Raw genomic sequence first — 24,935 nt, forward strand, 5'->3', positions numbered from 1 at the left:
TTTTACGATAAAGTTCTGGCAACCCCCGCTGCTATTTTTTTTACCATAAATTTCACAGATTTTACAGTCTACAAGCTTATGACAATCAATGTGGTAAATTATTTCTCTTGATATAAATATTTCAAATAGTGTGTAAATAATAATTGTAGTAAATATTTAAAAAATTAATTTGGTATTAGCATTTCTAGCATCTTACAAACCTCCTGCAGCTCCACCATTCCACCTCGAATTTCTAGGCATTTGTGAACCATGAAAAACCTTCTGGATGATGAGTTTTTCTAATTAGTCTGATATTTTCTATTTTAAATATTTAGAATATAATCCTTGGCTAGACATAAATTACCATAACTTGTCATTTCAGCTCTTGGAAGAATCTTTAGACTCAAATTCCTTTGATCATAATGTCTGAAGAAACATATGAAAAAATAACAAAGTTGTCCCTGCTAATTTCCTGTTTTCAGGTAAAGGCCCTTGAAACATCATAACTGTCACATCCCTGTGGGCTTTAAAGATATTGGTTCTCAAATTAAACAAAACAACAACTTAAATTCCATCCAAAAGCTTTTGTGTTTCAAAGAGAAAGACTTGCATGTCACATGCCTACAAGGTATCAATCTCTGAAGACCTGGAGAGTATAATCCGCAGGGGGCAAGTGTGTTGTACTAATACTTCTGAACTTCATGACCTGTTTTAAGGTTATTCATCAAGGCACGTTTGAGAAAAAGCTGTCACCTGCATTCTCTTTGCACGTGCTCTCATTTACAAATTTTTTACATAGCCTCCCCATCATGAGAATTAAATTGTATTCATGGTGTATGTTTGCTCAGCTTAAAGATAAATGAGACAGCAGGTGACTTTTTATTTGATAAGTCATGGTTGCTGCTGTGTTGTGCCCTGATATTTAAGAGTTCAGTTTCCTTTCTCTATAGGATAGAGGGGTGTAGGTGTCTCAGTTCTCTGGTACCACAAGGGCTGGTTATCATTAAAAGTAGAAAACAATCAGTCTCATCTGCAAGTGAAACTTCGGAGGGCCTGTCGGGTTTTGGCCAAGATTTAATGTACATTTTCAGATGTACATTTTTTTCCCCAGTTTGTTTGATCTAAAGAGGAAAGCAACTGGATTGGAGTTCTGAGAAACATCTTTAAGCCATAGGTTCCTGTTTATAGAAAGCAAATAGGACTGAATGGAGTTTTCTTTTTGTCTAAAAATAACCTGCAAAAACATTGACGAACAAAACCATAGTAGAGGAAGCAGCCTGATATTAGCAGCTTTCATCTGTGACTTCTATTCAATTACATTTACATTACATTAAGTCATTTAGTAGATGCTTTTATCCAAAGAGACTTACAAATGAGGACAATGGATGGAAGCAATCAAAATCAACAAAAGAGTAACACGTCCCAGCCAGCTCAACGCAGAACACGTAGCAAGGTTTGTTTTGTTTAAATTGATGCCTGATCAATCAGCTAAAGAGACCACAGAAGACATCAGCGTCCACTATCCCTTGAGATAGTCCAGAGTTGCATAACTTCTTTTCATTGATCACAACTGCGACCGATCTGCTTTTCATTGATCTGCTGCTCTTTAATCAATTCACCTATAGTTTGTTTTTCCTGTAGAGCTCAAAGAGCATGTTCCCAAATGCTCTCACACAATGATGGGAAACCATGGTGTTTGGGATATGCAAAAACCCAGTGTCTCGTCCAATTTTTTTATAACTCATGCAGCCAAGAACAACAAACATGGAATGGAATCTTTTTGAACCAAGTTTGAGACAAAACTCAATCCAGGTTCCCCAGCCTTTCTAAACACCCACACCCTGGCCTTATTCTCTGTCTCTTGTTTTTTAAGGTGCTGTCTAGCTCCAACTGATGTGAAACTTGCTCTCCACGGTTTCGGGTTTATTACCTGGAATCTTCTTTACTCTTGGAGAAGAACAATATATAACAGTCATGGTTATCAAAAATTAAACTCAAAACATCTTTGACAAGTTAATGGTGCTAAAACAGGTACCTGTCAACAATGTTTGCAATAACATAAAGTTAAAAAGAGGTAGCCTTCAACTTCACAGTGCAATTCTGCACTTAGAAAATAATACATATAACTACATAATTAATGATGAATTAATTACATTTCAATTAAGGGTTTAAATCTTTAAAAAAAAAAAATGATTTCACAGTCCACCCATTAAGACGTAGCTCAAAATTGTTTTTTATTTCAGTTTTATACATTAAAATTCTAATACACAACATGTCAGACAGCATGAATGAGAAGTTTGTTGACGTTCACCTCTGGGTCTGTAGGCTCCCCCTCTGCTTAGTCCGCCAAAACATGCACTTTTTATAGTGCAGCTGATCCGGACCTAACCAGCACCTGGTGCAACAACACTTGCTGGGATGGGGCCTCCATAAACCTCCGGCAACACCCTCTTCCTGCTTAAATCCCTAGGGCACATGCTTGTGTCCGCCCAAAAGTAAAACAAAACTAAATTAACCAAAAATGGCCCAGATGCAGTTTTGGGCAGTAACTACTTACTAGTAATTTAGTTACTGTAGTAATATTACTTTTTGCAGTAACTAGTAGTGTAACTAATTACTAATAAGATTTCAGTAATAATATTACAGTTACTTTCCATAAAATAGCTTAGTTACTTTTGATGCCTCAACCCCGCTGATTTAAAATCTAACAATCAAATAATTCCTAGATTTATTTTCACGACTCGCACATGCATGTGATGTCCCAGTGCAGCAGGCAAGCTTGGAATATGGAAAAGCTTACATTCAGCAGATAGAAATATTGCATCATATTGATTTTGTCAGGAAAAAAGATCTGTTGTGTAAGTTGTGGCTTTACTTTACGCTGGCATTACATCCCTCTGATCAGCATGTGGTACATTATATTAATATAATTTTAAAATATTTTTGGAAAATTAAACAGTTTCTTACAAACTCATGTGATTTGATAATATCATATGGGTAACGGAAAAATTACTTCAAGCTACACATGACAATTAATGAGATGAATACAACACTTCTACTTGAATGCCACTATCAGTCACTATTGAGTGTTTGTAATAACTTCTGACTGCGATCCAATGTGGATTTTGGTCAAATGATGAGGCAGAAATATGTTGTTAGTAACATTCTAGAAGAATTTTGTGTGGAAGATACACAGTTGTGTATCATCACAGGCATGAAGAAAAAGTAATGTAACTAGTAGTGTAGCTAATTACTGTTCCCAAAAAGTAATAAGTAAAGTAACAATATTACTTTTGAAAGGAGTAACTAGTAATGAGTAATATTACATTCTTTGAGTAACTAGCCCAACACTGCCCAGATGTAAAAAGACTTCAGGTTCCAAACAAAAATCCCACAAAACAAATGAATAAAATAAAGCACTTGCATGCAATACAACAAAGAAATCATATTAAAGTTCTGCATACATTTGCATTATACAATTGATAAAAGGCAGCATAAGTGACAGTTATGAAAATGACTTAAGATGATAAGTGAAGGATGAGGCCGTCTTTAAAACAAAACTAGTTTTAGTGTTAAACTGTGATTATTAATTTCCCTAAAAATGGAAGGCCTCAAACTACAAAACAGAGGCAAATCCTAAGTGTGGAGGAAAAAAAAAAAAAAAAACATAAATCCATGTCCCTCACGCTAACCCATTACAGCAGAAAGGGTCAGAATGTCACACTACCTCAAACTGTAATTCATCCACTGCATAATTCAAATTCAAACAACAAAAGGTGTCTTCACACTCTTCAACTCTGCTTCAATGAGAAAACATTGTTCCAGCGCCTCCTGATGTGAAAATGTACACTACTCTGAGAGCAGCTAAAGACTTGGGCAGGTGTAGGGAATGGATCCCAGTCTCCATGTAACCTAGTGTTTGTACAGTACAAATCCAGCTTTCCAGTCTAGTTAGTATCACTCTGAATTTCAACCATGAACCCAATAGGGAGAAAACCAGGTGGCCCATTCAAACGAGAGGCCACTTTGGGGACAGTTTATACAAGAACATTGTTATTCAGCCATTACAAAGAGACAGCGCCTCTTGGCAATTATAAAGCTGCATGCTGAACTTCTGCAGTTCTGCACCTCCCTGAAACAACTGAACATTGACGTTACTTCTCAACCATCTTCTAGATATCAAACTCCCCATGATGTAAATGCACAATTCATTTACAGATAAATAATACTACAGGTCCTGGACGTTTCGAACAATCTTAATGTCTCATTTTAACCGTTTCATTCTTATTGCCAATTACAGCATGTTTAAAGGAAAACGGAATGCACCAAGATTAAACTAGCCTATAACAATCAATTTGGTCTTACTGTAGATCTCATTTTTACATTGTGCCTGCTCTCATGTGTGCCTCTAGTGGAGAAATTAAATAAAGCAAAAATGGAGGTCCCTCTCTCAAAGGTATTTCGTGACATAGAGTGGAAAGACACATCCAGGTGCTCCCAAATACATTTTATACAAGGACAGTTCTTACATAAACACAGTTTCTCTGTTATTGTTTTAAAACCACTGACACTAAATACACGTTAAAGATCCACTGATGAACAATTACGATCATGAGCTTAATGGATGAGAACAACAACGACTATAAGAGATTTGAACTGGAGGCACACGTTTTGCCGAAAGGCAATTATGGTCAACCACTTGTGCAGTTGATCAGATAACTGAGTACAACGAAAAAGGCACTAATGATGATAATATATTCTATACAAATCTAAAGTACACAGCAAGTGCAGTAACGCATCTTCACTAAACAGTTGTGCGCATTAATCTACTCCTCTTCCTTTCACACCTCTAAATATCTAGTGCACCTTTCATAAAGACTATATTTATAGTCTTATCTATACTGCAATATTCAAATGTAGCCTTAAAATATCTCCAATTTTCTCTCTACATGTTAATTAGATCTACTGAAAATACTTAAGATTATTTACCATCTAAAAACCAATCAAAAGTGAAAGGCATTGTGCAGTTTCATGCATAAAAGAAATTCCCTCGCAGCAAACAAGGTAAGTCTGCCACTAAACTAAAACTACTGAACACCCCCCACCCATCCCATTTGCATTCTGTCAGTTATCCACAAGGGGGCTGTTTGTCCTCAAAAGTGGACACCCTTTGCTACTATATTGAAAGGAAATGTGCATGTTTCATACTGAAATTAGAATTTTCTGAATTCTAGTATTATTTTCAAAACTTGTAGAAATACAGCGTAATGAATTGCATGAACCTTTTGTCAGAGGAATAAACAGGCCCTTCAATAACTAAACTACATTTTTGATAATCCCTTTCAATGAAATCTCTCCAATCTATACCTAAATGCCTGGTTGGAAATGGTGAAAACATTTTTAAAAATCCAGTTAAGACTTTACGGATATCAGCAGTCCACAGTAAAGAGTGAGTCTGTGCTTGTTTTGGAAGTTAAGATGTTAATTAGGTCACTGAGTTTTGTTGCTACTTCATAGAGGGAGCATCTTGGAGGAAGGGGGTGAAAGAAGAGCGGACAGTCCGTCCCTTCACAGCCTGCTGAACGCGGAAGTTGTTGACCATGCTTCGCTGCACCTGCTCTTCTGCCGATGTGAACAGCAAGCTTCGAAACACTGCCAACTGATAAAAAAAAGACAAAAAAGGACAGAAGAGAATATGTTAAATGGGGAACAAATTCAAATTAAGGCATTTAGAATGAGAGCAAAGAATAAAAGGATGGAGAGTACAGAAAAAACAGATGTCAGCAGTCGGCCAGATGAACCTTTCTATTCCATTTCCCAGGTTACCATGGAGCAGTGGAACATGAAGTCGGAATAACAAACAGACTCCCAGCAGAGTTAAAACAGCCAGTGTGAGGGGTGTCTCAAAGCATGAATTTATGGCATTCATCAGCTGTTTTTAAAAGGGTCATATATACATTCAGAACTCAAATTACTTAGCATTGAAAATAAGCTGTCAAAAAACTTGTTCTGAATTCTCACAGCTTTCTGATGGCATGGAAAATATATATTATTCCTAAACACCAGGAAAATTAATGACAAGTATTAAATGCAATAATCCGGCAAACCCTGCACTGTTCATAGCTGCATATAACCTACCGCTCTGCATGTCCTAAAGACTACCACAGTTAGGAATTAGTGGCTCATTTTTAACATTATTGATCATTTCAATGTGCTCTCAATAGTTAAAGTATTTTAGCGTGGATTGTTTTGAGATTCCTTTACAAAAGATTTTAAGAAAAGTCAATTTAGTGCAATTTAGCACCTTGCTTGTTTGGAGCTCCTTTAGTTCGATTCATTTAGTCATTTGAACACATCATTCTCGCTTGGATCCTTACCAAAATAATCTATCCAGGACTGGCTGAACAAGGTGGTCTCAGCCCAACTGAAAAGGTCTGGAGTGGTTTGCTTGTGCTGAGAAAGCAATTGGACCCATTCAAGCAACAAAGCGGTTTTATAATTCTAAATGGGAAATGCGTAAAGGGATAGTTCACCCAAAAATAAAAATTATTTCATTAATTACTCACCCTCACATCATTCCAAAACCATAAGACCTTCATTCATCTTCGGATCACAAAATGAGATATTTTTGATGAAATCCAAGAGCTTTCTGACCCTGCAGCAACGCAACTACCACGTTCATGGCCCAGAAAGGTAGTAAAGGCATCGTTATAATAGTCCATGTGACCTCAGTGGTTCAAATGTAATTTTATGAAGGTATGAGAATACATTTGTGTGCAAAAAACAAAGACTTTATGCAACAAAATAATTACTTCATGCGTCTTGGTACGGTCATGAACGCGTATCTAAGACTGAAACGGAAGAGAAGAGATTATTGAATAAATTTGTTATTTTTGTTTTCTATGCACATAAAATTTGGTCACACTTTATATTAGGTGGCCTTAACTACTATGTACTTACATCAAAAAATACGTACAATGTACTTATTGTGTTCGTATTGTATTGCAAAACACTTTTGCTGCTATTGAGGTGGGATACGGGTGAGGTTAGGGACAGGTTTGGTGGTCTGGGTAGGTTTAAGGATGGGTTAAGGTGTAAGGGATGGGTCAACAGTGTAATTATAAATGTAATTACAGATGTGATTACATATAGGTATTTTTAAAAATATAAGTACAATGTAAACACATGTATGTACACAATAATTGCATTGTACCAAATGATTAATTTAAATGTAAGTACATAGTAGTTAAGGCCACCTAATATAAAGTGGGACCCAAAATTTTCTCTAGTAACTTCATAAAATCACGGTTAAACCGCTGATGTCACATGGACTATTTTAACGACGATCTTACTATTTTTCTGGGCCTTGAATGTGGTAGTTGCGTTGCTGTCTATGGAACGACATGAGGATGAATAATTAATTTTCATTTTTGTGTGAACTTGTGTAATTTATATTACACCATTACTTTAATTTGCAAAAACATATGTTTTTCTAGCTGAGCAATTCTTTTTTTTTTTTTTTTAAGCAAATAAAGCAACAAATAGACAAACAAAGGGAGAAAAAGAAAAAGATATGTACCCGGAGAATGCAATAGCAGCAATTGTGTTGACTTACGAAAGAAAGAAAGAAAGAAAGAAAGAAAGAAAAAAAAAAAATACAGGAGGAAACGTTTAAACAAGCTATCAAATAGGAATATGGAAAAAGCTAAGCTATTCTAATAAGATCAGTTGGCCAGTTTTACTGTTAAATTAGCTATCAGGGAAAAACATCCCCTTAATTTTCTTTCTCACATTCCTCAAACATATCAGCCTCCTACCTGATCATGACTGACTTCAATGTGCTGTTTCATCACAATCCATGTCACTGCCTCAGTAAGAGGAGGAGTGGTCAGAGAACCTGCATATGTCCAATAGTCATCGATGTTCTCCGGGAGGAGACATGCAGGGTCAAACTTGGTGAACTCTACCACGCTATCCTGGATGGAAAAGGATGAGAATGTTACATACTGTGAAATTGTAAAACAAAATGTATGCAACAAGTTTATCCCTCATCCCACTGTTTCCAAAACATCACGCTCTGAGGTTCCTAATCTCACAACAAAGCCGAAGCTCAGTGTGTACAAAACTTAATATTTAATGCCTTACCTTGTGCCTGACCGCAGGCAAGGCATCCACCAGTTTCTGCAAACCCTCGTGTCTCTTTCCAATCTGTGAGAAACACAAATCAAATGTACTTTTTTTAGCAAAAAGCCTTTCAAGCTTAAAGATCTAGGAAAAAGAAGTTTGATAAAAATGACACACATCAGTACCTTCAGAAAGACCGCGATAACAGCTAGTCCATTCTCCTCAATAACAGCCTCCTCAAACAAACTGTACTTGTCTGAGTTCCAGTGAACAAGATGGAGCTGTGAAGACAGAGAAAAGATACACACCCATGCCGATATGAATGAAACTAATGAGCACATTTCCCATAATGCCTTTCATATGGTTCAGGTTACTACAGTTGTTCATCCTGTTACACAATCCTGCAGTTGAATATAGCTAGGTTTTGTGCTTTTGACGTACCGCAATGGTTTAAACCAACACCCGTACAAATGGACAGAACTCCATTCATTCTGGAACGATTAGATTTAACCAAGGAGGTGGGAATGAAACCACTTTATGCAATACAGGATACATTTACAGGACTGAAATTTGAGATGTTACATACACACACACACTGAGAGACAAATCAGTAGAGCTAAAGGGGTGTTGAGAGCATAAAAAGGTCACATTCTCACCAGCACTAACAAAGGCAATTTTGGCAGAGTACAGTCTCTCACACATGTCTCCTTATGTAAATGGCTCTGAGTTAAAGCAGTACAGTGTACTTGTCTTGGGTTAGTGCCACATATTCAACGAGGTGACTATCTTACAATAGAAATAGCAGGTTGTTCCTAATAGTAAAGTCTCCACCCTCTGTTATAGAGAAGCTCTGTCTGTGTCGCAAGAGAGAAATACTTCCTTATAATAAAAAACGACATACAGATGGCTCAAAAAGATGACTAACTAAGTAAAGGAAAGATTTTGTGTTCTTCATTGTTACATAAGTACTAAAAATACCTCAGCAGCGTAAAGGCGGCGGTCTATGGAGTGTTCAGAGCCCCAGGCGTTGTTCTCCCCCCAGTGAAAATGAAACTGACACAGTCTGAACTGATCCTCCAGAGGTCCTCCTTTCAGAGCTAAAAGAGATTCATGTGAGTTTACAGTTCTCTCAAACCACAGAACAGCTTATTTGTTCATTTCAGGCAGAGTTATTAGACAATAATACAATTAAAAACTAAATGTTTTTGTTGTGTTCTTGGTAACACAGTTAAAACCATTGGAAATTCCTACTTGGACAAAGTTAACATAAACATTATTTTTCCTTACAAAAATGTACCATACTCAGTAAGCAGAGTCTCCACCAAAGTAATACAGTTCCATGTTTTACTATTGTAAAACCAGAATCAGTTAATATGGGATCTTCTTCTTTCAGAATAATTTTTGTCACAACTATGGATGATTTGGGTTTTTTTGGTATTAAGACAATGAAGGTAACTTACTGGATTTGTCAGTGGTGTCGTCATACTCGACCAGAAAAGAGTAGCCATTATTCCAGATCTGCTGGCAGGTCCTTGGGTCATATTGTACCTTCAGAGGTCTGAGTTGTGGATCAAACATGCTTTTACGCACCACAATGTCAATAGGCGACTGGCGATCTCCACCAGGAATGGACAGTGGCTCCTGCCACATCGGATGCACTGGGAAGAAAATTACAAGTCAGGATAAGGAAACAAATAAAACTAGGTCTGTGTTTAAAACCTATCATCTAGGCAGCATTTCGGCCCTCAAAAATGTGTAAATGCAAGCATGATGCCCCAAAATGCTAAGTAGGCAGAACGCCAGCTTTTTAAATAAAGTCTAAAATATATATAAAAATACAACATTTACAACCAATATGACAAAAACAGCAAAAGAAAAACACACCTATATTCCTTATCAAAACACACAGAATACATACTAGATAGACAGACAGACAGAACACATAAACCTACATTTTATGGCACAAAGAGCAGCCTCATGCGTTGAGTTACACATTTGTTCTGAAAATTAAATGCTTAAAATCCAAACAGGAAAAAAGCAGCAAAAAGCCGACGAGCCGTCCTTCTGGAGTGTATAAGAGAAGTGAAAGTCGAGAAGAAAATATGCTTCCTTCTGTGACTCGATGATTCAAAAAAAACAAAGAAAAAAAAAAAAACTCTGACATGTGGAATGTCAAGGAAAATCTGACTGTACAGCTCAACAGGAAGACGGTCAGCAGAGTTTTATGCCACCTTTATGAATAGACATTCCCTTGAGAATGTTATAGGCGATCCTTGAGCAAACATGTAAGAGCTCCTTTATACCGCAAGAAGCTCGTCTTACACAATAACTGCTTAGATTGTGGTCACATGCTCTAGATTCTACAAAAGGAGTTGAATTAAAACAGCCAGAGAATGTGACCAACTACCTTTCATGAGATTAAAATGGCCTTTACTATAATTCCTGTCAGCCATTTAAGTGGTCTAGCAAAGAGGGATTACAACCGCGCTGACCCATTTTATGGAAAGCAAACACCGCATGGGTTCTTCTAACTATAACTCTGTTATAAAATATCAAAAGACATACTCATTTAAGCTTATTCTTTGATTGAATGTCCAACTTTTGTAATAAACTTGATTTGGGATGTTTACTCTGTTATTTTCTATCCCAAAACCATAGCTGACTGACCACATTCACTGAAATTATTTTATTTGTTCCTTTGTTAATGTTTACTCGTTTTGACAAATAGGTTAATTGAATGTAACCTTTACTTAATAAGGTTTAATTGTCCTTTGCTTTTATGTGGCTTTCAATGTGAGGCTTAAACAATAAGGCCTACGCTTACAACGAATGTTACCCACTAATTCTTACAAAACAAAAAAAAATTGCCATTGTACATTTACTATGTATTTAATGTATTAAAAAGGCAAGACAAGTACTTTACATTTTAAAAGTTTTAGGCCCTATCTTGTACCCCATTTAAATTTCTTTATCTGCTTGGTTTGATTATCAGTAACTAATCAACAAACGACACACTCATACTAAAAAAATAAAAAAAAGGATAAAATTCAGTTTCTTTCTTTTAAAAAGCGCTCATGAAGGGAGAAAGGGTTTTATTTTTCCTTTAATGAAATATACTCTGTCTCATGTGACTTATATTGCATCTTCAAGGCCGTTTTCAATGAATGTTTTCAAGAGATCATAAACATGGCCCATATCTATTATGGGCGGGGCTTGTGGAAAACCAGTGACATGTGAAACATATAAAGCACGAAAACATATAAATCCCATAAACGGATGGGGTTATTACATACATCCTTAATGATAACACTCAAGGTTTATTTACCACCAAAACATAAACTACTGCAGCTCCTGAAACATTCAATGCAATGATCATTTTCCGCCGTGTTTCATGTAAACATTCCATTTCACGCAAAACCCGGAAGTCATTCAGGAAGGAGTTTCGCTGATAATAAACACACATACTGTGACCGTATAATCATCAACCCACTCATAAAGGACATTACAACATCTGTAATAAACCCTGGGGGTGTAAATAGTGCACAAATGGTCCAACAAAAAGGCCACTCACCAAAACAAGGTGGTGGGATTTCTATCATGACACAAAGCAAAAAATGTACTAACCTTGACTGAAAACTAATTTGCTGGAGCATGCAGACAAGTTACATGCCCGAGACGGTGTCCAGCGCTGGCTTCTGACATGCTTCACCAGATGCCTGTGGATCTGCCGACCGAGAGGCGCGACGATCGCTGTCAGTGTCACCATGATGTTTGCCGTTTATTTTAATAACCTACAAATGAATTATATTGGACTAAAACCTGCCTGACTTAAGACTCGAATTAAAACTCAAAGCTTGATTAATCGTAGGCGTCACGCCACGGCTTGTGAAATATTGTCCTTTCGCGTGCGCTCTCGTGCCCAACTTGTGCCAACAACACCCAACTTGCTCTCGCGCCCTACTGATTGGCGGATGAAGGCAAAGGGCTGGTTAACAACACCCACCAAACTCCGAACTGAGATCTAGGTGTTTCCAATTGTGTGGGTCTTACGAAACTCCCAGCTTTTGTTTGTAGTCAAGACAGCAGGACGAAAACGACGCGCATGTAAATATCCCAGTAAAAGAGAGATAAAATGGAGGACTATGTCCAGTGAGAGGGTCGAGCCTCAATCCAATCAGCTTCATCCACTGAGGGGCGTTAGGACTTAATTATATGCAGAGGAGGGACGAGACAGGACACGAGGATGGTTATGTCACGTTCAAGACTTATTTAGGGAATTTACCGTATTTACAATATTATTATTACCTATTTATATATGTAAACTGAGTAATAATGGTGACCATTATTTAGTGGAAAATATTATATCTATATATATGTTTGTATACACACACAAATATATATATATATATATATAATTATTATATTTTTTACAAAATTGTCGCCATTATTACCCAGTTTATATAATATATAAATATGGGCAATATTTTTTTCACATAACCGATAAAATTGCATTTTATTAAAACGTGTTAGTTTCCCACTGAGTGATGTAAATGATTTTAATATAATTTATTGTAAATGCAAATTACATTTAGGCTCTAAATTAAGTTTTTGACAAAATGAACCGGGATAGATGATTAGGCCTACATAAAAACACAATTAGGCTAATAAAACCTATCGGAAGAAAAACAACAAATATATGTGTGTGTGTGTGTGTGTGTGTGTGTAACAAATTGCTGTTTATTATTTTTTTAACAGAAAAAAAAAAACTAGTAGTGGAAAACACGTCTTAATAAAGACTTATCAGTGAGTTTGAATTGTGCGAAAAGTGAATATAGAACAAAACCGGTTGTGTGAAACGATTCATGAAAGAAAAAAGAAAAAACGACCCACAGTTTACAATTTAAGGGGACAGACATTTGTGGTAGTGACCGAAACCATAGTGGACACTATGGAGTGCACACAATCCCATAATAATGAATCTCAAAAACCAGCGTACAACCACTCAACGGCCATTCATTGTAAGCGCCGAGACGCATATATTTTCTAACGAATATTTTCTATATAACGAAAATTGCTCCGAATGGACACGAGATGTTATTAATTCCTTGTCTGTAGAAGACCTTTCTGCAATGCAAACATAGTATTTGCTCATATCACACTGAAAAAAAATAAAATAAATAAAAGTATCTTGACCAAATAAACTGTTGACAATCGCCTGCAAAATTTGCAACTAATGACAAAAACTTTTGCATCTCAGTTTACGTGCCAACTAGGGGAAGGGTTAACGTGTCATGTAGCATCTTAGATGAACCCTACTGACAACAAATACCTCGTGAACGGTGGACTCTGGCATCTGCGTGAGTAACAAGTGAAAACAGACTGTTCTTACGTCAAACATTCTAATGTAAACAAAGTGCAATTAGGACATTGTACCCTTTCAAGACCACGCTTTCATTGTAAATAAACGTTAAATGAGATGATGCCCTAGTTTATTCAGCGGCTCAGTTTGGTCAGTAAATGAGGAATGGGCTCATTTATGACCTCCAAAGTAAAGACTAAAATTATAAGAATGAAACACAAAGATGTAAATAGTTGTCTAAGTGTATTTTCTTAAAAAAGGAAGTCACAATATTTTTCATTGTGGTTCTAAAGCAATGCAACAGAGGACATACCAGCCATCATACAGTAATAACATGGTTACTGTAAAATGATTTGGTGATCAGAAATATTACTAAGGTTGCCAACAAAAACAACCTGTAATAAATATGGAATATGGTTTAAGATGAAAAAAAATGCATCAAAATACCGTGAGCACATTTGTCAGCCTTTCGAAACCACTGCAAAATACGAGGACACACGCATTGTAAAAAATACAAAGTTGAAAAGCATTTTATCCATCTTGAGGAAAACCTAACCGAGTGTAGTTCATAACTCAGCCGTTTTCTGTTCCCAAAAAACAAAGGACAGAAGGAAAAGACGACATCCGTTGAGCTTGAACCATATTGTACAGATATATTTACATATTGGTAAGAGAAACCGTACAAAAATTCAACTGGAGGAAAATCCTCTATTGTGGGCAGGTGAAATCTTGTGAATGATGCTAGTCTAGAGCGATGATGTCTTCATCATCATCGGCCTGCTGCTGGTCGAGGCGTTTACGCTTAGACGCAGCATCATCCGTATCAGCGTCATGATGCTTTCTCTTGCGGTTACTAGACTCCTGGGAAGCTTCCATGGTGCTTGAGGACGGCTCTTCGTCGGAGTCTACGATAAGGACGTCATCGTCCTCTGCAGCTGCTGTAAACACGAGAAAAGTACATTACTCAAATGCAAAGAAACCTTCTCACCCGTAAAATATAAAATGACATGTTTAGCCAGAATGTCAAAGCTGCTCATTTACAATTTTAAGGTGAACTATTTTTTTTACAGACTGATGTTTTGCAGGCAATACATGTTGTTCTTACCTTTAGATGAGGTAGACGGTTGGGCAGAATCTTTGTTACCGTTGGCAATGTTTTTCCCTTCTTCTGGGGCACTTGGTGCAGGTGCCTTATCTGGGGCATCACCCACTACTTCAAACTCGACATCCTTTTCCAATTCCTCACTGCAAAAAATGCAAGATGCATTTTAATATTTAAGAAACCCAAAGTATCATCCTCTTAGCTAAATGAAGCCACACTGACCTGTGAATTACATTGACTAGAAGAGTGTAATCCTGTAGGAAATCATCTGCTTGTAGACGGCTCCCATTCCGAATCCCAAAGTCGGACAAAAACTTGTTATTGTTTGCTGCAGAAAAACAGAGAGACCAACATATTAAAACAAAGCTCAGAGGATGTTATAGTAGAGAAAGACGCCCTCTAGAGGCTAACTTAATTCACACCTTCAGTCTCTCCTTCCTCTGAAGAGATGAGGATCGTTCCTTTTCCATCCTCAATTTGCACATCTGGTGCCACCATGCCAAACTTCTCCTTCAGTATCTGAAAAAGCAACACCATAAATGAACACTCAAACGTTCAGATCCAGACTTGAATCTCTTGGAGATCACACAAAGATCAAGGCTTTTGGACTGAAATAAATTACTGGTACCTTGTCTTGAAGAGCTACCACAATGGTCTTGTGCACATTAAGTTTGACTGTGACCTCAGGTTTGCTGGCACACACGTAACAGTTGGGATTGGGGCGGTCCAGTGCACACGGTACGAGAAGCTTTTTCCTGGGATTTGGCTGCTTATTCAGGAAGATCTTTAAAAGAAAAAAAAAACACAACAACATAGGAATAAGGCTATGGGCCATAGGCATGTGGAAGTAAGTGTGCAAGAGTAGCCACGTTTACCTTCAAATTGCGCAAACTGAAGATGTGAATTTAAAATATGCCCAATAGTAACACACCACTTTCTCAAAAACTGCCATATAATCACAAAAAAGTTTTTACGCTTGCATGAGGTGGTTTTCCAGGCAATTCAAAAAGGAACAGATCGCAAAACTACAATGGAAACTACATTAACAGGTCACCTGGCATACACAAGTCACATGATCATTCTTTAATGTACTATAACCTCAAAAAAAAACTTTTTTCCTTGCTTTCTTTGCCATTAATGTAGACTAATTACATTGCATTACGGCTCCAACACGGCCACCGGCATGGATCACAGCCACTCTAGTCAATGATTGAGTTTTTAAATCAGCTGCGCCGAGGAACATTTAAGAAGTGTCCCAGAAGTGACTCTCTGTGCTTCTTTACTGAAGATACATTCCTACGTCCCCTTCGATTAAAATGAATGGCTAGTGCGGTGGCTGCAATATACATAAACCCACTAACAGCCATCGCCATGACTAACGGCGAGAGGAAAAATTATGTTTTAGTCACAAACATCGGTAAATAGCAACGCAGTCAATTTGCAATCGATTTTTTTTATCTGTGTTTATAAAATATCGCAAACGTTTTGCACAGATCTGTAATGGAAACGTGGCTACTGTCTCAGGTCTTAAGAAAGCACAGTGCCCTTAATGCATACTAAATCCACTATCCCCAATACCGCTCCAAAGAGGTATTCAAGGCTAAGTGTATCCCATCATGCATCATATTCTGGAAATAAATCGTAAGAGTTTTTGCCGATATCTTGCGAGATGTTGCCAAACCTTTCCAATGTACATCAAATATTCATAATTAGATTAATTTGGTAGTAAAATAAAGTGTTGAACATTTTATTGGTTGCATTTTTATAACACTATAGGTGTGTCCCATCCAGTAATTTGAATTCCTACACACTCTTGTGGTCTTCATGCTCACTTGAACACTTGGGCCAAATACAGGAAATGTGTCATGTAAGTAGACAAGTGCCAAGACCACAAGTGCAAAGTATCTGGATAAGCCCTATAACTCCCACCTATACCACTTAACAAGACTTTCAAAAACAGTACTGCTGAGATGTAATTATCTTAAACCAAGTGAGAAAAACAAATGCAAAGAGGTGTTAGATTAGACAGGACATGACGCAATTTGGGTTTCAAAACATCAAAGGAGTAACACCGCAAGTTTACCGTGCGACACTGGTCGAAGTCAGAGTTGAGAATCTTCAGTGCCTCCAGAACAATGAGACCAGCAATGACGGCATTAGTGGTGGCTATTGCTGGAATGATGTTCCCTGCCATGGCTGGATGAGAAGGCAACAGTTTAAAGCCATTCAATTCAGAACCAACTTTTTTATTGAAACAATTGATTATGAAGTACTGTATGTTGTTTATTTGTTTTAAAGTCAAGGCTATAACACACTGACAACTTGAAGTTGAGTTCTTGGTAAATAAACCATTAAAAAAAAAATGTTAAGCCAAAAATGGCAGAAAATACGGTTTATATAATTTTAGCTAATACTGTTAAACACCAGCTAAAAAGATCATTTTGAATCATTTAAGTCAAGGCAATGCAGTCATCCAAACACTTACATTTGACATCAAAGCGGCTTTTCATGTTCATGCTGAAGACGTTCATACGCAAGTTTGCGGCTGCTGTTACAAAGTCCATGGCTGGAGGATCATCCTGAAATCAACAGCACAAATAAAGTGAGTTCACACTGAACATCAATATTTTTTTCTCTACTTTCCCCCCCAAAATTTTTTGATGAATAGAAATTTCAAAAGAACTGCAATTATTTTAAATAGAAATCATTTGTAACATTAGAAATGTCTTTGCCACTTTCTCAATGTGTCCTTGCTAAATAGGTACCAATTAAAAATTATTATATTAATTACATTAATTACAGTATGAGACAAAATGAAGGTACAGTGGTGGCCAAAATTGTTAGAACACCTGACAGATCTGGAAATATTGACCTGATTTCATTTCATAATGTTCATGAAACATGCAGATGGTTGCGATGAGCACAACAAATATCAGATGAAGTGAGTCGTACTGTTTTTATCCACTTTTAACTTTTAATATTTGGTTTGTCCACATTTTACAATTACAGCAGCACATCTCTCTCTGTGTCAATATATTTCCTGATAAATTCAACACTAATGTTATCCCATGCCTTCTGCAACTCAAGCCTTTGAAAGGCACAATAGATCTGTCCAGTCTGTTATTTTCCAACTCGCCCCAAATTTGCTCGATGGGGTTGAGGTCCGGACTTTGAGGGGTCCAGTCCATCATTTTCAATATTCCAACAGATTCCTTCCGTCGCAGGTAGTTCCGGCAATAGTTCATTTCATGAATATTGTAATGGCCAATTCAACAAAAACAACTGAAACCTCTTAAATATGCTAAGTGTTCTAACAATTTTGGCCACCACTGTATAAACTGTATATCGGACATTGCTTGTCTCTTGAGTTCTCACCTTGTCCCAGACTAGCTCTGCACCCTCTCCCTTCTCTATCAGCTGAGATCGGAGTGTTTCTACACTGCGGTGGAAGAGCTGAGCATAACCCTGAACACCCAACACCTGCTGGTCCTTCAGACCTGTGCCACAGGCCTCCTCCTGAGAAGATTCTTACACACACAAAAAACACAGCCTCATTAACATGTCCTTTAAACAGAATTACTTATATTTGTTTATATAACTAGACAATCCCAGAACAAATACACACCAATCTGCTGGATTTCAGTCCAGTCTAGAGGTAATGGGGCTTTTCTCTTTTTCCACAACTTATCCATGGTCAACAGATACATGATGTCATCTTTAAAAAGCTGAAAGGGAGCACAAGATGATCACTTTTAGACTATTTCTAAAAGAACAGCCTGGGTAATGAAGTAATGTAACAGAACTTGCACCTTGTTGAAGAGTTTAACAGGATCGTAACCTGTGGACCGAGCCCACTCTTTAGTAGACACTCGCTTGATGTCTCCATCCTGATCGGAGGCGGTAGCTCGGGCTGCTGCATCTGCGGGGTTCCCTGTAGTCAATAAACAGCCCAGAAAGATGTTGTCATCAAAAGGTCCCAATTCAAACTTGCAGTATATACTTGACAGAACACAATTCCATTCATAAATAAAAGGTAGTTTACGCCGTTGATAAACCAAATCACACATGCATTTTTCATCCAAGCTCCTTAAAGGTGCCATAGAATGCATTGATACAATATTTTAAATTGTTCTCTGATATCTACATAGAAGGTATGTGGCTTAGGTAAGGGCAAAAATTCTCCAGAAACAGTTTTACTTGTCCATTTACAACCCTAGGATTTCTCCCTAGAATGAAACGGTCTGTTACTGGCTTATTTGGACGGGTCATGAATAATAATGTTGAGCTCTGCTCTGATTGGCTGTTTCACAGTGCGGCTCATTTCAGTAGCTTACAGAAGGAAACACAGGGAAAATATATATTTCAATACTTTTTCGCGCAGTTATATCATTGGGTAATTATACAGTAAATTAAATTGCACAAACTCTGTTTATACTATGGAGCGCCAGTACTTGCCACACATTTTACAAGATCAGATGCTTGTCAGTGATGCTCAGGATCTGTAAATCATTCGCCATCATCCTCATCTCTCCTTACTCTGTTTATGTGGTAAGTGAAATCTTTTGTACTGTAATGTAACAGGCTACCCATAGCAAGGAGCTAACCATGTCCCTTTAGTGTCTCGCGTTATTTTATTAGAACGTGTTATTTGCTTTCTGTGCCTTTCTGAATACAGACACCAACCCATCCCTGCACTTCAGATCCCCTGCAATGCCTGGAACATAACATTTATTTCCATGATCTGCTATTTTCGCTGTTGTCCTCGCTTGTTTTTTTTCACAATACCTGCAGAACTTCTGATGGTTCAGCTGGCCTAGAACATGGGCAGGTATATGCAAATGTTGTGGGCGTGACTGTTACATCACAGTCTGTGTTATGTTCTGATTCGCCTATTTTTCAGTGGTCTTTTTTATTCATGAGATTTACATAAGGAGGAAACAATGGTGTTTGAGGCTCATGGTGTGCCATTTCCATGTACAGAACCGTTATTCAACTACGCCAAGGTAAATACAGTTTTCCATTCTATGGCACCTTTAAATAATGTCACTGAATTAGTAATAAGTTGTTGTAAATGTGTGAATACTCACAAGCAGCCTCAGGGTCAGCTGTGTCGGGCGATACCTCCTGATCCGCATCCTCCTCGCCAAAAAGCTGACTACGGAGGCAATTCAATATGACATGTCAGCAGAGGACAATAATTAAATTAGCTCTCAAAATCAAGCTAATCGCATTTATAAACCATTTCATTTGATAACTATCATCAAAGAGGCAGAGAAACTCAAAGTTCTTTATTACAACCCACCAAAATAAAAATGCTGTGCAGAAATAATGACCGAAAATGTTTTACACTATCGTACAGCAGAAAGTACTTCTCAAAGTAATACTAACAATATCCAGGGTTAGCCAATAAAAAGTTACTTGAATCATGTTGTAGTTACCTTTACAAGTTGACTAGTTAAAAATCGTATTAAAAAAGAAAAAAAAAAAGAGAACTGATCAAACGTTTTGAAAAATAAAAATTCTTTTTTTTGCCTTATCGCCCAGCCCTAACAATAACATTAATAGTTTATTAAAACATTCTTTTAAGAAAAACCACACAATATTTCGTGTTTTCATTTAAACTGTAAATCTCAGAAAGAAAATGTTATAATTTGTTCTTATTTTTTAATATTATGAACACGTTTTTGATAAATCTGTATTAAATCATAAAACAAGGAATCTAGGAAAATTAAAACAGACATTTAATTGATTACGCATCCTTTTTGATTATTAAAGCTTAAAGTCAAACAGAATTCTGAAAAATTAAAACAGAAAACTCAATTTAAGGAAAAAATAAAAACAGAATTTGGGAAAAAGTAAACATTTCATTGGGTCCTAGTTTAGTCACTGTGATTAGACTAGCACTGCGACGGTGGCAGTTTTCCACCACCATGGTGGTAAAGGTTCGACCACCTGTAGTTTTGATGTGTATTTTGCAAGAAAGACTTGTCAGTTTAATCACTGTTCTATACTACAGTGTGTGCAGAATTATTAGGCAAGTTGATATTCTGGTCATATTTTTTTTCCAAGAACATTTTACCAATTCCAAACCACATCAATCTTAATAACTACTATCAATTTTGTATTTAATCATTTATAAGTGATATATAATTGCCCATGAAGGCTGAAAGTTAAAAACTCCTTATTTCAGGTGTGCTGAATTATTAGGCAGGTTTTCTTTTACAGATAAAATGAGCCAAAAATTAGATTGAACTCAAGAATAAAAGTAAAACAATTATTAAATGCCCATGAGAAGGATGCAATACTAATGCAATAATAGAATTAGCAAAGTTAAGGCATGACCACTGGGCAGCGAAATGCTCATTGAAATGGTCAGCACGGTCAGAAAAAACAGGTGGAGAGGAAAAGACACGTTAACTGCAAAAGAATTAAGAATTAAGGTGAAGAATTAGCTGTGAAACCATCAGGAATCGTTTAGTCTCCAGCACCACCATTTTCCAGAACTGCAATCTTGCTGGAGTCTCCAGAAGTGCAATGTGTCAGGTTCTCAGAGACTTTGCTTGGGTAAAAAATTCTTTAAAATGGCCCTCACTTAATAAGAATAACATGCTGAAGTGATGTGAAATACATGAAGACTGATTTTGTATATGCTTTATGGACAGATAAGTTGAGAGTGACTCTTGAAGGACCAGCATCACATCCTCTTGTGCCACGGTTTGAAGAATTTATCTTCCAGAATCTGGCATTAAGTTTTGGGAGCTCATTTTAGCTCATCTCCTATCCTGAAAAGTCTGTCTTGCAGGATTGATTAAAAATGAGCTCCTAAAACGTATTTCACAACACTTCAGCATGTTATTCTTATTAAGTGAGAGTCATTTAAAATATTTTTTTACCCAAGCAAAGTCTCTGAGAACCTGACACACTCCACTTCTGGAGACTCCAGGAAGGTTGCAGTTCTGGAAAATGGTGGTGCTGGAGACTAAATGGTTCCTGATGGTTTCACAGCTAATTCTAGACATTAATTCTTAATTCTTTTGCAGTTAACGTGTCTTTTCCTCTCCACCTGTTTTTTCTGACCGTGCTGACCATTTCAATGAGCATTTCGCTGCCCAGTGGTCATGCCTTAACTTTGCTAATTCTATTATTGCATTAGTATTGCATCCTTCTCATGGGCATTTAATAATTGTTTTACTTTTATTCTTGAGTTCAATCTAATTTTTGGCTCATTTTATCTGTAAAAGAAAACCTGCCTAATAATTCAGCACACCTGAAATAAGGAGTTTTTAACTTTCAGCCTTCATGGGCAATTATATATCACTTATAAATGATTAAATACAAAATTGATAGTAGTTATTAAGATTGATGTGGTTTGGAATTGGTAAAATGTTCTTGGAAAAAAAATATGACCAGAATATCAACTTGCCTAATAATTCTGCACACATTCAGGAGCACAGAAATGGTCAATGTTACCAAAACAATATTTATTAATAAAATAGCGATAGCATACTAAAAGGCTACAACAATGTGGTAATGTTTCCAAAGACGCTGCACAGACACAAGTAATTCACATGCACACTGTCATTAATTCACACCTATGAATTTTCCCTTACATACAGTATTGTTAGTGCAAAGTGCATTCAAATTTTAAACGATACGACATCCTTGAACATGGAAAACAATATAAATGACAATTTCAGAACTAAGCCAAGTTTAACTACATTCAAGGAGACGTATTAGTGTAGAAAACTTACTTGAAGAGATATTTGGCCCACACGATGCAGTGAATGGGTTCTGAGGGCGTGTTGCGAATGGTGCAACCTGGGAAGGTTTTCTGAGTGGGTTTAGGCTGGCACTCGTAGCACTCCGTCTGACCCTGGAATTTGGAAATTTACAAAATGTGAATGCCAACAGTGTGACTTTGAGATGAATACAGCAACATGTGCCAAACAAAAGTTGTTGATTTAAGCGAAGAGCTTTGCCTTCTTGATAACCGTGACTTGTCCCAGATAGCCAGCTGTGCCACTCTCAATGAGGGGAATGTCAGCAGCCAAACACATTCTGTTTACATGATTCCTGGCCGCTGCAAGGACAACAGAAAAGACACATTTAGATGGATAGTTTAAAAAGGTAGTGTTCCTTCTTCCAAAGTCTGCTGAAAAATGCATACCTCTGTTGTCCAAAGCATTCATGACAAGCTGGAAATTTCGGAAGAATTCCACGTTGTAATCTGGGCTGCAAAGCACAAAGAAAAATTTCAAATTTTTGACCTTTAATTAGTGCTTTATATAGTATCCACAGACAAATTGTCTTTTGAAATGCACTATCAAATGTTCATACGCTACGTCTTTATCTTGGTAATAATGTAACTGGACTCACTTCATGATGCTGTCATGGTAGGCAGTGATGTTCGCAGATGGGCAAAACCGTAGCACGCTCTCCTTGGCAACCTGAAACACACTAATAAGTCAATGTCTGATGCAGATTTCTAAATCACATGTTGAAGTTTGTTTGTGTTTAATGCCACGCCATCTTCTGTGGCTAGAAAAATTATATAACAAATTATAATAGGCTTTTAATTTATTTTCACTAAAAACTCTAAAACTTTATCTGGCTTAACTCTGTTAAAAATCTCTTCAAAAGAGTTAACTGAAAAAAATCTCACACGGTTAAAACCAACACAATCTAATAAAACATGCTTCAGAGATAAAGGAGTTTACACATGTTGAAGTCAGTTATAGCATTTACCTGAGCTTTAGACTTTCCAACATGTTTCTTCTGAAACAGGAACTGTCTGTTAAGGTTGCTGACATCAATGGTGTCCAGGTCAATCTGAAATGAGGATACAAAAAAAACAAAACTCTATGAGAGGATAATCAAAGAAGAAGAAAATCTCTTCAAAACTAAAACGGCATAAAATGTTGTAATAATATGTTTATTTTATTCGCATAACTCATTATTCAGTAACTAAAAATCAATTGCCAATTTAGCATTTTCCAAATTCTGTAGTTTAATATAGTTCTCAGATGTATTACTTAAATTATATTTATTTTAACCATGCATTTTAAAGCCATTATAGAACACCCTAAAAAAGTCGGTTGTGTGCCATTGTAACACTTAATTGCATAAATAAAAACACAGATAATCATCACAACATTACCTTTGCAGATCATAAATGCTTCAATATCAATTGAGTGAGTGTTTTATCACTTCCTGCTTCTTACATTTGTCCGATTACAATCTTACCTCAAACCTGTTACCAAGATTTCGTACACTGACTTTAACAACTGTTTATTGAAAACTGTATAGCCTATATGTAGAAATACCTGCATTAATTTGTCCTGCTAATAAACAGCTTGTAGTTTCATAACCTTGTGTTCAAGGTTAATACTGGCTATAACTATAATAATATCAATCCTGTTACTTTAGCATAGACATAGAAGCTGTATCACAACAAACATTACATTTGGAGACGACGGCAAGATGCTGTTTTATCAAAATTAAATATAATCTTAGTCTGATATCAGGTTTAGAATATCAATTTTAAAATAATCTTTTCGAAAACGCACCTATTTCGCAGAAGCATAACTACTACGGTAATTAGAGGTTAAGTGTGGCCACATTGGTCAATGTTTTCAAGGGACATTGTATCGCACAGAACATGTCGCGAAAGAAAAGGGCTGGTTTATATGTTTACAATGGGACGAAAAGCATTGCGTTCTTTAAAAACTTTAAAAATTGTAACGAGTAATGCGTACAAGCCACGACTCTCATTTTCATTTCAGGATGTTATAAGTGAAGATCAGTGATAATGGGGCCTGATTCATGCAGCACAAAGAGAGTCCGCCTTCCTGCAACTTACCACTTCTATATTCTTAAAGCCGGTGAGCACCAGGTTTTTCAGGAGCTCGCAGCCGATGCCTCCCGCGCCGACCACCAGCACCCGGCAGGAGGACAGGGAGTCGGCGAGCTCTTTGCGGAGAGGTCCCACCAGTTGTGCCATTGTCGGCTCGGCGTTTTGGCGGCGCGGACAAGCAGCGGTTTGATCCTGCGGGGAGGGAAGAGACGCGCGGCGAGTGCGCATGCGCAGAGAATGAGCGCGCTGTGAAAGAAAGCGCAGCTGGTTTAACTGGCGACCTCTGTTGGTGCGGCTGAGCTGGAGACTAGACCACTGCGGAGATATAATGAATAACTCCTAAATAAATATAAAGCGAAAGGAGTATACAAATATTTACATAATTAAATCAGGGAAACACTTTGCAATAAGGTCCAATTTGTTTAAATTTGTAAATGCATTAGCTAACATGAGCTAATAGGCCTAGCCTGTATGTGACCCTGGACCACAAAACCATGTCATAAGTGTCAATTTTTTTA

At 37.1% G+C, this 24,935-nt stretch overlaps 2 protein-coding genes across 2 annotated transcripts; both read right to left on the bottom strand.

Annotated features, from left to right (window-relative positions):
• Nucleotides 1-2,192: 2,192 nt before the first annotated feature.
• On the bottom strand, nt 2,193-12,262 carry ca5a (carbonic anhydrase Va). The gene is made up of 7 exons (XM_058767652.1): nt 11,728-12,262; nt 9,564-9,761; nt 9,082-9,200; nt 8,289-8,384; nt 8,125-8,187; nt 7,797-7,955; nt 2,193-5,638 (listed from the first exon to the last, which is right to left on the bottom strand). Exons 1-7 carry the CDS (start codon nt 11,867-11,869, stop codon nt 5,486-5,488), a joined length of 930 nt encoding a protein of 309 aa, XP_058623635.1. The 5' UTR covers nt 11,870-12,262; the 3' UTR covers nt 2,193-5,485.
• A 1,426-nt stretch (nt 12,263-13,688) lies between these two features.
• uba2 (ubiquitin-like modifier activating enzyme 2) lies at nt 13,689-24,697 on the bottom strand. The gene is made up of 17 exons (XM_058768076.1): nt 24,424-24,697; nt 23,310-23,393; nt 22,941-23,011; nt 22,732-22,796; nt 22,544-22,644; nt 22,316-22,437; nt 19,652-19,719; nt 18,374-18,495; nt 18,190-18,289; nt 17,940-18,091; nt 17,050-17,143; nt 16,648-16,760; nt 15,193-15,348; nt 14,987-15,083; nt 14,787-14,892; nt 14,568-14,707; nt 13,689-14,400 (listed from the first exon to the last, which is right to left on the bottom strand). Exons 1-17 carry the CDS (start codon nt 24,643-24,645, stop codon nt 14,204-14,206), a joined length of 2,010 nt encoding a protein of 669 aa, XP_058624059.1. The 5' UTR covers nt 24,646-24,697; the 3' UTR covers nt 13,689-14,203.
• Between the last annotated feature and the right edge of the window lie 238 nt (nt 24,698-24,935).

This window comes from Onychostoma macrolepis, chromosome 25, assembly GCF_012432095.1.
Source record: "Onychostoma macrolepis isolate SWU-2019 chromosome 25, ASM1243209v1, whole genome shotgun sequence".
In the NCBI taxonomy this organism is placed as follows: domain Eukaryota; kingdom Metazoa; phylum Chordata; class Actinopteri; order Cypriniformes; family Cyprinidae; genus Onychostoma; species Onychostoma macrolepis.

Coding starts and splice junctions, on each gene's coding strand:
- ca5a (XM_058767652.1), bottom strand. CDS start 11,869: ATGGTGACACTGACAGCGATCGTCGCGCCTCTCGGTCGGCAGATCCAC. Junction 9,762..11,727: donor CAAATTAGTTTTCAGTCAAG/GTTAGTACATTT, acceptor TTTTCTTCCCAG/TGCATCCGATGTGGCAGGAG. Junction 5,639..7,796: donor TTGAAGTCAGTCATGATCAG/GTAGGAGGCTGA, acceptor TTTTTTTATCAG/TTGGCAGTGTTTCGAAGCTT.
- uba2 (XM_058768076.1), bottom strand. CDS start 24,645: ATGCGCACTCGCCGCGCGTCTCTTCCCTCCCCGCAGGATCAAACCGCT. Junction 22,797..22,940: donor TACCATGACAGCATCATGAA/GTGAGTCCAGTT, acceptor TGTGCTTTGCAG/CCCAGATTACAACGTGGAAT. Junction 19,720..22,315: donor TGGGCCAAATATCTCTTCAA/GTAAGTTTTCTA, acceptor TTGCCTCCGTAG/TCAGCTTTTTGGCGAGGAGG.